Source organism: Geotrypetes seraphini, chromosome 9 (genome assembly GCF_902459505.1).
Source record: "Geotrypetes seraphini chromosome 9, aGeoSer1.1, whole genome shotgun sequence".
Taxonomy (NCBI): domain Eukaryota; kingdom Metazoa; phylum Chordata; class Amphibia; order Gymnophiona; family Dermophiidae; genus Geotrypetes; species Geotrypetes seraphini.
In genome coordinates this window covers 126623717-126637064 of record NC_047092.1, presented here as the reverse complement: position 1 = coordinate 126637064, position 13348 = coordinate 126623717, and the positions used below count along the sequence as shown (strand labels likewise).

Sequence of the window (13348 nt, the reverse complement as noted above, 5' to 3'; positions counted from 1 at the left end):
AGCGCGCCTTTGTAAAAGGAGCCATTAGTGTGACACCAAACCTGCTCCCATTCAGCACATACAGCTATCCATTTGATTTGCTTATATAACCAAGGAAATATTTTGACTCAAAGTTGCAGAAATTTTGCAGGGAATACTATAAATGGTCACAATATGGTATCAAGCAAAAAGCTATATCTCCAGAAGTATTCCGATGGTGAATCTTAAACTTTATCAAAGTTAGTTTTAAGTCATGTAAGATTCAGCATATAAAGCTTCATCAAAATCCATGATGGTGAGATAAGGCACTTTTCTAAAATTAGACCACATGACATGGAATGATCCGCATGGCCCACCCCACTCCTGGACTCAGTGGCAGGACCCCCAGGCCTACCATGCTTCCATGATGGTTTAACGGGGGGGAGGGGGGGTGTTGGGGCAGCAGCAGTTCTTACTTGTTCCCTGCCCATGCTCTCTTGGCGTTGGAAGTCTCACAGACCATGGACTTTTCCTTCAGAAACTTTTCTGTTGCCACATCCTCAAGTTCCAGAGCTTAAATATTCTTTGAGTAAAAAAATATTTCCTTCTATTTGTTTTAAAGGTATTTCCTTGTAACTTCATTGAGTGTCCCCTGGTCTTTCTAATTTTTTAAAGAAAATACATTGGTACCTTGGATTACGAGCATAATCCGTTCCAGGAGCATGCTCGTAATCCAAAATGCTCGTTTATCAAAACAAAGTTCCCCATAAAAAATAGTGGCATTGTCTTTTTCCTTTCTTGTTTACACTACATTCCATTGTTGTACTATACATTATACCTGCTCATACTGATGGGTTTTTCTTTTTCTCTTTCTTTTTCTTTCTGAATATAGTATTAATTTGTACCAGATGCTTACTAGTATGATCTCCTATCACATGTAAATTGCTGTATAAGTATCTACTTGTCTCTAATAATCTGTAACCATTTTTATGCATCATGTACTTATGATTTTGTTGTAATAAACCCAAATAAAACATTGTTGAACTTAAAAAAAAAGAGGTACAGGGTGGGAAAGGGAGGGCGCGAGTGTGGCGTGGGGTGGGGGGCAGCACTAGTATCCACACTATGCCACTGTGGAGACTAGTGCTACCCGATCCAGGGGAAAATTTTTTTATTCAATTTGGCCCATTGAATTGTTGATTTGATTCACTTTTTATGCTCAGTTGGGCATTTGTTTTTTTTTTAACATCCTGGTAGGTTTATTTTGTATCCTCTTCACCCACCCCCACCCCTTTTGCCCTCTCCAATCCCACGCTGGCACTCTGGTGTAAACAAAAAAGACTTTTCCTCTCTCTGTTAAATCCTAGCTCATGCTCACTGTCTAACACCAGCTCTGGCAGGATACATATTTCAAATCTGACATATTGTAATCACAAAATAGAAAATAAAATTATTTTTTCTACCTTTTGTTGGTCATTTTATTATTCAAATCATGTTGGTCCCAGGTTTCTGATACGGCAGAGGGAAGGCCCTGGCGGGGCAGACCACGAGCAGCCTGTTCCAAGCACTTATTCTTCCCACTGGCCACCACTGCTGCTGCTTTAGGAGACCCATAGGTGTCAGGACTCACTGAATTGGTGATTCTGATTTTTTTTTTTTAGAAAGCAAATTGATTCAAATCGGCGAATTGGGCAGCACTAGTGGATACCAATTCCCCTCTAATTTTGAACAGTACATGATGGCACTATTTTTTTTAAATAATAATTGTACTAAGTGTGGTGGTGGGGTTTGATTGTTTGTTTGTTTTTGCATTGACACTTACACAGTTTTACTATGGGCTCCTTTTACAAAGGTGCGCTAACGGTTTTAGCCGAAAATCTACCGCCTGCTCAAAAGGAGGCAGTAGCGGCTAGTGTACGTGGCATTATCCCAGGACAAGCAGGCATGATATTCTCACATGTGGGTGACGTCATCTACGGAGCCCCAGCGCGGACAGCTTTTCAAGCAAACTTGATTGAAGTTTCAAGTTTGCACACTGCACCACGCATGTGCTAGCCTTCCTGCCCACTAGAGGGCGCATCCCCACCTCGTGGTCCTCAGTTCAATTTCATCCACGGAGCCAGAAGCCCTGTGGAAAATTGTGCTCTTCAATTTGCCTTCTGTCGCCGCGGCTGTGTCTTGTTTTCGACGCGGTCGCTGCGTTTTTCTAGGTTCTTTTGTTGTTTGTTTTCCATTTTCGTCGAAAAAAAAAAAAAAAGTTTTATTTTTCCTCCGTCGCTCCGGGGGCTCCCGGTAGCCGCGGCCGTGGGACCTCGTCTGTTCCCGGCCGCTTTTTGGGCCCATGTCCCGTCCGGTGACGGGCTTTAAGAAGTGCAGTCGGTGTGACCGACTCTTGTCCATCACAGACCCTCACCGGTCCTGTTTGCGGTGCTTGGGCCCTCAGCACCCGACTGACTCTTGTTCCCGGTGTGCCACTTTTCAGAAAAGGGCTCTCAAACGCCGCCGGGCCCGCATGGCGGAACTTTTCGCCGTTGATTCCCCGGCCGGGAAGGCCTCGAGTTCGGCCTCGGCTTTGGCCCCGGCCTTGACCTCGGCCTCGACCTCGGCCGCGGGACCCTCGACTTCGCCTCGACCTTCGGTCCCACCGAAGCCTGTTGCCTCGTCCAAGCCGGCCTCGGGTAAGTCTCCACTTCCCTCCTCAGCTCCAGGATCGACCAAGAAGCCATCCTCGGGCTCCTCGACGGCGGGAGGGTCTGCCTCCGCCCTGCCGAAGGTGTCCAAATCAATTGCCCCGAGGGAATACTCGAGACCGAGGTCACCCTCTGAGGAGCATCGATCGGCCTCGGTGATACCGCCTGGGATGACGATCCCTGCCTTCCAGGACCTGCTCCGGGCTTTGATCGCCTCGGAGCTGTCCGGGGCCATTGAGCACCTGCAGCAGGCTTCAGCCTCGACTGCTTCGGTCTCGGCTGCCCCTCAGTTGGCGACCTCGGCCTCGGGTACTGGGGCTTCGGCTCCTGAGGTTCGTACTACCTCGACCTCGGCTTTGCCCTCGGACCCGGCATCGGTGGGACAACCTGAGCGTAGCGTGCGGCCCCGTGACAAGATGCGCCGGGTGCGGAGGCCCTCGTCCACTTCTTCCTCGAGGTCCTCGCGAGGCTCCTCGCCTTCGGGCAGGCCTCGGGCGAGGCGCCGTCCGAGGAAGGCCAAGCGATCTCGGGCCTCGCCTCGGAGGCGCGGTCGCTCGTCGCCGCTCGGGGGCGAGACCTTATAGGTCTCGGAGCTCCGCCTGGATAACCCCAGTCTTTTTCGCTCCCCTGTCGGAGAGAGTTCCCGTGCCTCCTCGCCAGGGCGGAAGGGACGGGCCTCGATACCTCGTACCCCAGGGGGTTCCCCCAAGGGTTCCTTCAGGCATGATCGGTCCCCGACCCCCTCGAGGTCCTGGGAGCGTGCCTCGTGGGGATCGAGGTCGGGTAGAGAGCCGAGGTATTCCCGCGAGGCCTCCCCCTTCGGCTCGGCAGGGAGATCTCGGTCTCCTTCTCCGCCTGCCAGACCTTCGTCATTCTCCAGGTTTGTGCAGGATATGGCGGGGGCCTTGGGCGTGGACTTGTTGGCAGGTTCCCATTACACCAAGGAGTTTTTGGAAGAGCAGGATCTTCCTGCTCCCCCACGGGAATCCCCTCGCCTTCCGCTGAATAAGGTCCTCCATCAGACCCTCCTCAGAAATTTGGAAACCCCTCTTACGGTCACGGTGGTGCCGTCCAAGATGGAGTCGAAATACCGGACCCTCCCTCCTAAGGGGTTCGAGAAGGCGCAACTCTCCCACCAATCGCTCCTGGTGGAGTCGGCGCTTAAGAGGACGCAACCTTCCAGGGTGTCTGCAGCGGTCCCGCCGGGGAGGGAAGGACGGACCCTCGACAAATTTGGTCGTCGCCTCTACGCTAACTCTCTTATGGCGACGAGGGTCTTGAATTACGCATTTTCATATTCTTCCTACTTGCGTAATATGGTGAAGGACCTCCCAAGTTTTCGGGATGTCATACCTGATTCCCATAGGGAAAAGTTCGCCACCTTTATGTCAAATCTATCTCAACTACGCTTGTACCTCTTCCATGCTGTGTACGACGCCTTTGAACTCGCCTCGAGGGTATCGGCCTGCGCGGTGGCTATGCGCCGGCTGGCATGGCTTCGTACCCTTGAGATGGACCCCAACCTGCAGGAGCGTTTGGCGAACTGCCCTGCGTGGGTTCTGAGTTGTTTGACGACTCTTTGGAGGCGGCGACCAAACGTCTGTCGGAGCAGGAGCGCTCTCTTGCCTCCCTGGTCCGCCCTAAACCTAAGGCCCCGCCGCAAAAACCTTTTCGGCAGCCCCCGAGAAGATACCCGCAGAAATCTACGCCGGCCTTCTCGAGACCTCCGCCCCGACGCCCCCCCCCCAACAGGGTAGGGGAGGTCAGTCAAAACCCCCAGCGCATGGAGCGTCCAAGCCTGCGCCGTCTTTTTGACGGGATCTGCGGTTGGGGGCGGGCCCCCTCCGCGGTATCGCCGGACCCCCTCCCCATCGGGGGTCGACTCAGGTCCTTTTACGGGGCTTGGACCGAGATTACATCCGACGCATGGGTGCTCCGGACCGTCTCCGAGGGCTGTTCGCTCAACTTCTTAGCGCAGCCTCCAGACATGCCACCCAGCGCTTGCCCGTCCAATCGGAGCCAGTTGGCCCTTCTCCTGGTCGAGGCCAGGGCCTTGTTGAGCCTACGGGCAGTGGAGCTTGTCCCTCCTGACCAGCGGGGTCGGGGGTTTTACTCCCGTTACTTTTTGGTCTCGAAAAAGACCGGGGATCTGCACCCCATTTTGGACCTCCGGAAACTCAACAAGTTCCTGGTCCGGGAGAAGTTCCGTATGTTATCGCTTCCGGTTTTGTACCCCCTGTTGGAGGAAGGGGATTGGATGTGCTCCCTGGACTTGAAGGAAGCATATACCCATGTTCCGGTGCATCCCGCTTTCCGCAAGTTCTTACGGTTCCAAGTGGGAGAGTTGCACCTTCAGTATCGGGTCCTTCCCTTTGGTCTGGCGTCCTCCCCTCGGGTATTCACAAAGTGTATGGTGGTAGTCGCGGCGGCCCTGCGCTCTCGGGGGCTACAGGTCTTTTACTACCTGGACGATTGGCTGATCAAGGCCCCGACCAGGGAGGGAGTTATCTTAGCGACCCAACAGACTATCATCTTACTTCAACATCTAGGGTTCGAAGTGAACTTTCCCAAGTCTCAGTTGTGCCCGGCTCAGTCTCTCCAGTTTATTGGAGCCGTGCTGGACACGGTTCGCCTCCGCGCTTTCCTCCCCCCTCCTCGGCGGGAGGCCTTGCTTCGGTTAAGTCGCCAAGTTTTGGGGCAATCTGTGGTGTCGGCACTGCGTATGATGATCCTTCTGGGTCACATGGCATCGACGGTCCACGTCACTCCCTTCGCCCGCTTGCATCTGAGGCTTCCTCAGTGGACTCTGGCCTCTCAATGGCGGCAGGATCTCGACCCAGTCTCTTGTCCGATAACAGTGACTCCTTCCTTGAGACGCTCGCTCCGTTGGTGGACCAACTCTTCCAGTCTTTCAGGGGGTTTGGTGTTTCTCGTTCCTCCGTGTCGCAAGGTCCTGACCACGGACTCCTCGGAGTACGCGTGGGGGGCTCATCTCGACGGTCTGCGAACGCAGGGTCTATGGTCGGCCGAGGACCGTCTGTGTCACATCAATGTGTTGGAGCTTCGTGCCATTTTTCTGGCTGCGCGAGCTTTCAGCCACCTACTGCACGATCAAGTGGTGCTCGTGCGGACGGACAACCAGGTGGCAATGTATTACGTAAACAAGCAAGGGGGGACGGGCTCTTGGCCTCTATGCCAGGAAGCCCGCGCCTTTGGGACTGGGCAGTCTCCCAGAACATATTCCTGCGTGCGGTTTACATTCAGGGAGAGAGGAATTGTCTGGCAGACAAACTCAGTCGTCTTCTCCAGCCGCACGAGTGGTCGCTGAACTCCCGGGTTCTACGCGAGGTCTTCGACCGCTGGGGGACTCCTCAGGTGGATCTGTTTGCCTCCCCGGAGACTCACAAACTACCCCTCTACTGTTCTCGGATGTACTCCCGGGACCGTCTCGAAGCCGATGCCTTCCTTCTCGACTGGGGGGGGAGGTTCCTTTATGCGTTCCCTCCTTTTCCTCTGATCTTGAGAACGCTGGTACATCTCAAATCGACCAGAGCCACTATGATTCTCATTGCGCCTCGTTGGCCCAGACAGCACTGGTTTTCCCTGCTTCTTCAACTCAGTGTCAGGGAACCTCTGCTTCTGCCTGTCTTTCCCTCTCTGCTGTCTCAGAGTCGGGGTTCGCTGTTACATCCCAATCTTCAGTCTTTACATCTGACCGCTTGGTTCCTTTCCCCTTGACTTCGGTTCCTGTTTCTCAGTCGGTGAGGGAGATTTTGGAAGCCTCGCGCAAGGTCTCGACTCGGCTTTGTTATTCCCAGAAATGGACCAGATTTTCATCCTGGTGTTCCTCGAACCATCTGGACCCGAGTTCAGTTCCCGTGTCTTCGGTGCTGGAATATTTGTTGCATCTGTCTAAGTCTGGACTGAAGACGACTTCCATTCGGGTGCATCTCAGTGCCATTGCGGCGTTCCATCGGCATCTCGAGGGGCGATCTCTCTCTCTTCATCCTCTGGTAACTCGTTTCATGAGGGGTCTCGTGAATGTCCATCCTCCTCTGAAACCTCCTCCTGTAGTTTGGGATCTTAATGTGGTCTTAGCTCAACTGATGAGGCCTCCTTTTGAGCCTCTCGACAAATCTCATCTTAAGTTTCTCACTTGGAAAGTGGTCTTTTTGATTGCGCTCACATCCGCTCGTCGGATTAGCGAGCTGCAGGCTTTGGTTGCGGATCCGCCTTTTACGGTGTTTCATCATGACAAGGTGGTTCTTCGCACCCATCCTAAATTTTTGCCTAAGGTTGTGTCTGATTTCCACCTCAATCAGTCCATTGTTCTTCCGGTGTTCTTCCCGAAGCCCCATTCTCATCCTGGTGAGGCGGCGCTTCACACGCTTGACTGTAAGAGGGGGTTGGCCTTTTATCTCCAACGTACCAAGTCTCATCGGAAGGTTCCTCAATTGTTTTTGTCCTTTGATCCTAATCGGTTGGGACATCCTGTTTCCAAGCGCACCTTGTCCAACTGGTTGGCTGCTTGTATTTCTTTTTGCTACGCTCAGGCTGGTCTCACGCTCCATGGTCGAGTCACGGGGCATAAGGTCCGGGCTATGGCAGCTTCTGTTGCTTTCCTCCGGTCTACTCCTGTGGAGGACATATGTAAAGCTGCCACTTGGTCTTCGGTTCATACGTTCACCTCCCACTACTGTCTGGACACTTTGTCCAGAAGCGACGGCCGGTTTGGCCAGTCGGTGTTACGTAACCTGTTTTCCTAAATTGCCATCCTCCCACCTGCCCTTTTTTTGGGTTGGCTTGGAGGTCACCCACATGTGAGAATATCATGCCTGCTTGTCCTGGGATAAAGCACAGTTACTTACCGTAACAGGTGTTATCCAGGGACAGCAGGCATATATTCTCACAACCCGCCCACCTCCCCGGGGATGGCTTCTTTGCTTGATATGGAACTGAGGACCACGAGGTGGGGATGCGCCCTCTAGTGGGCAGGAAGGCTAGCACATGCGTGGTGCAGTGTGCAAACTTGAAACTTCAATCAAGTTTGCTTGAAAAGCTGTCCGCGCTGGGGCTCCGTAGATGACGTCACCCACATGTGAGAATATATGCCTGCTGTCCCTGGATAACACATGTTACGGTAAGTAACTGTGCTATTTAGCGCGCGCTATTCTGCGCGTTAAGGACCTAATGCGGCTTTGTAAAAGGAGCCCTATATTTATTTTATTTTGTTCAATTTATTAAACCACCATTCACTTAAAAATTACTCATCAAGGCATATATTTAGGATATGCAGCACTTCTAGTAAATCAGTAGGTCTGTTTGCTCTGTTTCTTTACATGTCTATGCATAAAGGAGATATTAGTACTTCTGTTTAAATGTTATCTTCTTCTTTAACCCTTCTCTACAGGCTCATGATAGCCCTGTTAGAGCCATGACCTGGTCCCACAACGATATGTGGATGTTGACAGCAGACCACGGTGGATATGTGAAATACTGGCAGTCCAACATGAACAACGTCAAGATGTTCCAGGCACATAAGGAGGCGATTAGAGAGGCCAGGTTTATACCCAATCTACCCTTTTCTGTAGTTGATATTGGCATTTGTAGCCTGTTCTCTGTGTGTATTCTGGGGGATGGCAAGCGTGCGGTCGTTCCCTATCAGGGAGAATTCCTGCACTCTAGAAGCAGCGAGGTATTTGCCTTTGTTTTCACCTCATTTTGTGCAGTAGTGTTTTCCCAGGATCTATCTTTACAATATGTTAGCCATGTATTTGTGTGCCATATTTTATACTGGTATTCTTATCTCTTGTTTATGGTAACAATATGTACAATGCATATTCCTTTTCATCCACACTGTGTATGCCGCAAATCTTTCATTCCAAATAAAGAATTATTTTTTTTAACAATCCAAACACTGAATAAAAAAGACATATAACTATTACAAAATGAAACAAAGTGCATGCAGAATTCTCACAAAATGAAAACTAAATAAAGTGACGGACCACTTGGCTGCCTTGGCCCAGGCTGGCAAGAAAGGCACCAACAGAGCTTTCAGCAAACAGAAGAGTATAATGTTGTAATGCTGAACTGGATATACAAGTTTAAGTAGGCTAACTGAATCTATGTGCTCTGTACACAGTATTTATACACTATTTCTTACAAGGAGGACAAAAAGATGGGTTTGGGAGTTGAATCTTATTTTTGATTAAGGGATATTCCTGCTTCCATGGCATCCTGCTGTAAGACAAAGAATAAAGCTCTGGCAGCATATGACAATTCTTCCCACATGTCCCCATTCCTAGGTAGAATATTTCCATACCAGATCATTGCTCAAACAGAAATAGTTTGACTCTGATGGTTTGGGTGTTTCCACAGCAGATCAGCTCTTGAAGGCATTAGGTAGCATAAAACAATGGTAAAAAGCTTAAATTTTTTGAACCTCATTTTTTTCATTTTCTTTCTTTATTCTCCTACCCCCAAAATATCAACATCCTCAGGTTCAGTCCAATTCATGCATCAGTGACTCCATCCAACTGTAAAGTGCAGTGTTTCTAATCTAGAATAAAAGTTATTTTTAATTAGTTCTAATTAATAGCTTTGAAAGGCTAGTAACCTGCTTAGTAAAGTCTAGAAATTCTGACTGCTAGTTAGCTGGGTAATGTCATTAGTTTCTAAATTCCTGAGTGAAATACTGTGTTGTGGCAGGAGGGAAGTGGAAAATAGGAGTTTTTCTACTTTGGGACAGTTGACCACTTGTGCTCCCCTATAGGAGTGGAGAAGGACTCATTTTAAAAGCAGTTTGTTTGGCATAGTTAAGCATGCAGGCCAGTTTAAAAGCCCTTAGGTATGGCACATTGATTCTCTGATTCCCTTTGAATATTCCATCTCATAATCCATAAACGCGAAGCTATAAGTTCCGTGTTCTATTCTGCAGTAGCCACTTACTTTGGCATATATAATGGAAAGGGTTTAAAAAAAAATTTTTTTTTGTCACCTTGTATGACCCAGTCCTCAGTGTTCTGATGATCTGCAGCACGTAACCATTGCAGTTTTGTGTTGCCCTGTCTGAGAAGAGTAGCTAATGTGTTGAATGCTGACTTTTCCCCTGCTATGTGTCTTCATGTAACAGTTTCTCACCCACGGATAATAAATTTGCTACATGCTCTGATGACGGCACTGTTAGAATCTGGGACTTTCTGCGTTGCCATGAGGAAAGAATACTTCGAGGTATGTGGACAAATGAACAGTACCGATTTGGGTAATGCAGAAAAGAGTTAAACTTTGTAATGTTTGTGATCAAAATTCAGCATTACTAACATGCTTACATTCTGTGCTTGTTAAGCACAATTATGGAATTTTGTAGTGATTGTACCATAAAAGTAAATATGCTTTTATGGATAAATCAGGGATTTTTTTTAAGGGTGGGACAGATGTAAAATATCTTCTAGTCTCCTCATTTTAGTTGTATTCTTGGCAAGATGACACTTCCCTCCGTGCTGCTGAGAAAATATACTGTAATGCATTTTCAGAATGTTTTGCAGCATATTCGATAAGCAAGGCTTTTTGACCTGCTTCAATAATTCAAACACACCTTATCACTCAAAATCATTTCCATTCCTTTTACAGATTAATACAGCGTCAAAAGTAGGCCCTAGGCACTATACAGTCATATATGGGAAGTAACTCAGTCCATGCATTTGTCCTAATGCTGCTTTTCCAATACTTACAGCAAGAGACACTTATACCCACAAGTGTTACCTTTCTCACTTAGATACGTGAGTTTAATTTTTGATTCACTGGCATCATTCTATTCATGAATTAATTTAATCAAGCTTCAGAATTTGTCAACTTCATTTTTGTCCTTCAGAATGTACAAAGCAATGCACAACTTATAAACACAATACAGAAATCAAATACAATATAAAACACACAGCCTAAACTTGAGTTCTCACTTGGTCTAAACAACCAATATGTGGCATATTTTATATGTGAGATGTTTGTGAAGAAACATAATTGAGTTTCTATACTAGGAGGGGTGGGTTCCCACAAGTACATACTCCGTCTTTCTTCAAGATGTACTAATGAGCTCAAGTTTCATCTGACAGAGGCTCAAAAAATGTTGAAACAATATACATATATACAGTATACATATACATACCATATTTTCACGCATATAACGCGCGCGTTATACGCGTTTTTACCTACCGCGCATACCCCTCGCGCGTTATATGCGTGAGCGCGGTATACGAAAGTTTTCAAACATAGTTCCCACCCCGCCCGACGCCCGATTCACCCCCCCAGCAGGACCACTCGCACCCCCACCCCGAACGACCACTCGCACGCGCTCCCACCCGCACCCGCATCCACGATCGGAGCAAGAGGGAGCCCAAGCCCTCTTGCCCGGCCGACTCCCCGACGTCCGATACATCCCCCCCCCCCGGCAGGACCACTCGCACCCCCACCCCGAAGGACCGCCGACTTCCCGACAATATCGGGCCAGGAGGGAGCCCAAACCCTCCTGGCCACGGCGACCCCCTAACCCCACCCCGCACTACATTACGGGCAGGAGGGATCCCAGGCCCTCCTGCCCTCGACGCAAACCCCCCTCCCCCCCAACGACCGCCCCCCCCCCCAAGAACCTCCGACCGCCCCCCAGCCGACCCGCGATCCCCCTGGCGACCCCCACGACCCCCCCACCCCCCTTCCCCGTACCTTTGGTAGTTGGCCGGACAGACGGGAGCCAAACCCGCCTGTCCGGCAGGCAGCCAACGAAGGAATGAGGCCGGATTGGCCCATCCATCCTAAAGCTCCGCCTACTGGTGGGGCCTAAGGCGCGTGGGCCAATCAGAATAGGCCCTGGAGCCTTAGGTCCCACCTGGGGGCGCGGCCTGAGGCACATGGGCCCAACCCGACCATGTGCCTCAGGCCGCGCCCCCAGGTGGGACCTAAGGCTCCAGGGCCTATTCTGATTGGCCCACGCGCCTTAGGCCCCACCAGTAGGCGGAGCTTTAGGATGGATGGGCCAATCCGGCCTCATTCTTTCGTTGGCTGCCTGCCGGACAGGCGGGTTTGGCTCCCGTCTGTCCGGCCAACTACCAAAGGTACGGGGAAGGGGGGTGGGGGGGTCGTGGGGGTCGCCAGGGGGGTCGCGGGTCGGCTGGGGGGGCGGTCGGAGGTTCTTGGGGGGGGGCGGTCGTTGGGGGGGAGGGGGGTTTGCGTCGAGGGCAGGAGGGCCTGGGATCCCTCCTGCCCGTAATGTAGTGCGGGGTGGGGTTAGGGGGTCGCCGTGGCCAGGAGGGTTTGGGCTCCCTTCTGGCCCAACTACCAAAGGTACGGGGAAGGGGGGTGGGGGGGGTCGTGGGGGTCGTCAGGGGGATCGCGGGTCGGCTGGGGGGCGGTCGGAGGTTCTTGGGGGGGGGCGGTCGTTGGGGGGAGGGGGGTTTGCGTCGAGGGCAGGAGGGCCTGGGGTCCCTCCTGCCCGTAATGTAGTGCGGGGTGGGGTTAGGGGGTCGCCGTGGCCAGGAGGATTTGGGCTCCCTCCTGGCCCGATATTGTTGGGGAGTCGGCGGTCCTTCGGGGGGAGGGATGTATCGGACGTCGGGGGGGGGCATCAGGCTTTCAGGATGGGGACAGACCTTCAAGGGGGGACAGTGCACGGAAGTCAGGGGGGGTGAACGGAGAGTCGGGACAGCGCACGGAAAGTCAGGGCAGTGCACGGAAGTCAGGGGGGGGTGAACGGAGAGTCGGGACAGCGCACGGAGAGGGCGGGGCAGTGCACGGAAGTCAGGGGGGGTGAACGGAGAGTCGGGACAGCGCACGGAAAGTCAGGGCAGTGCACGGAAGTCAGGGGGGGGTGAACGGAGAGTCGGGACAGCACACGGAGAGGCGGGGCAGTGCACGGAAGTCAGGGGGGGTGAACGGAGAGTCGGGCAGCATGCGCGGTATAATCGTGAGCGCGTTATACCAAAGTTTTTGTGCTTATCATCGTGATTTCTGCGCGCTATACACGTGTGCGCGTTTTATACGGGTGCGTGTTATTTGCGTGAAAATACGGTAGTCTTTAAATTCAGGACAAGAATGTATATGTTGATTTTTAATAACATATAGATAATTTTAAATACAAAACACCCTTAATAGCATACAGATCTACATTTGTCAAAGAAAGAATGTTAACCTTTTAGAGTATGGTAGATTGTAGACTACAGCTCTGAATACAGAAGAAAGACAGTCTCAGTAGTTTCAGATGACATCAGCATGATCAAAAAAATTTACACATCTCATATGTTGTCTGTATTTGATACCTCAAATTCAGTATGAGAAATAAGAGCACTAGCAATAGACTTCCAAGATTGAGAATTATATCCCACTTATCTAGGCATATTCCTGTCATGGTTTGTATAAAATGAATTAATTTGGAGACATTACTCTGAAGAGATTGGATATTATAACTAGAGAGGGCCTGAAAATTTTCAAGAGGAAACTTTTTCAAAATCTGGGGTAGGTGGGGTTTATTAGATCATAATTGTTGATTGAAATAATAATCCAAGAAAGTGAAATCCTGTATATTTCACCTCTCTACTACTAAATCATCATCATTCAGTATACATCCTGAGAGAGAAATATCACTGAATCAGAGAGATTAAACTTGCATTTATACAAGAGTGAAAAAATCTGCAGCATTGCAGCCCATATACTAT

The 13348-nt window shown here is 50.5% G+C and overlaps 1 protein-coding gene across 4 annotated transcripts in view; it reads left to right on the top strand.

Moving 5' to 3' along the window:
* Positions 1-13348, top strand: part of WDR33 (WD repeat domain 33) — a 466488-nt gene that overhangs the window by 213787 nt on the left and 239353 nt on the right. For all 4 annotated transcript variants that reach the window (XM_033958831.1, XM_033958829.1, XM_033958830.1 and 1 more), the window contains 2 exons: positions 8059-8210; positions 9781-9878. In XM_033958831.1, the coding sequence (XP_033814722.1) occupies positions 8059-8210; positions 9781-9878 (250 nt within the window). The remainder of the gene's footprint in view (positions 1-8058; positions 8211-9780; positions 9879-13348) is intronic.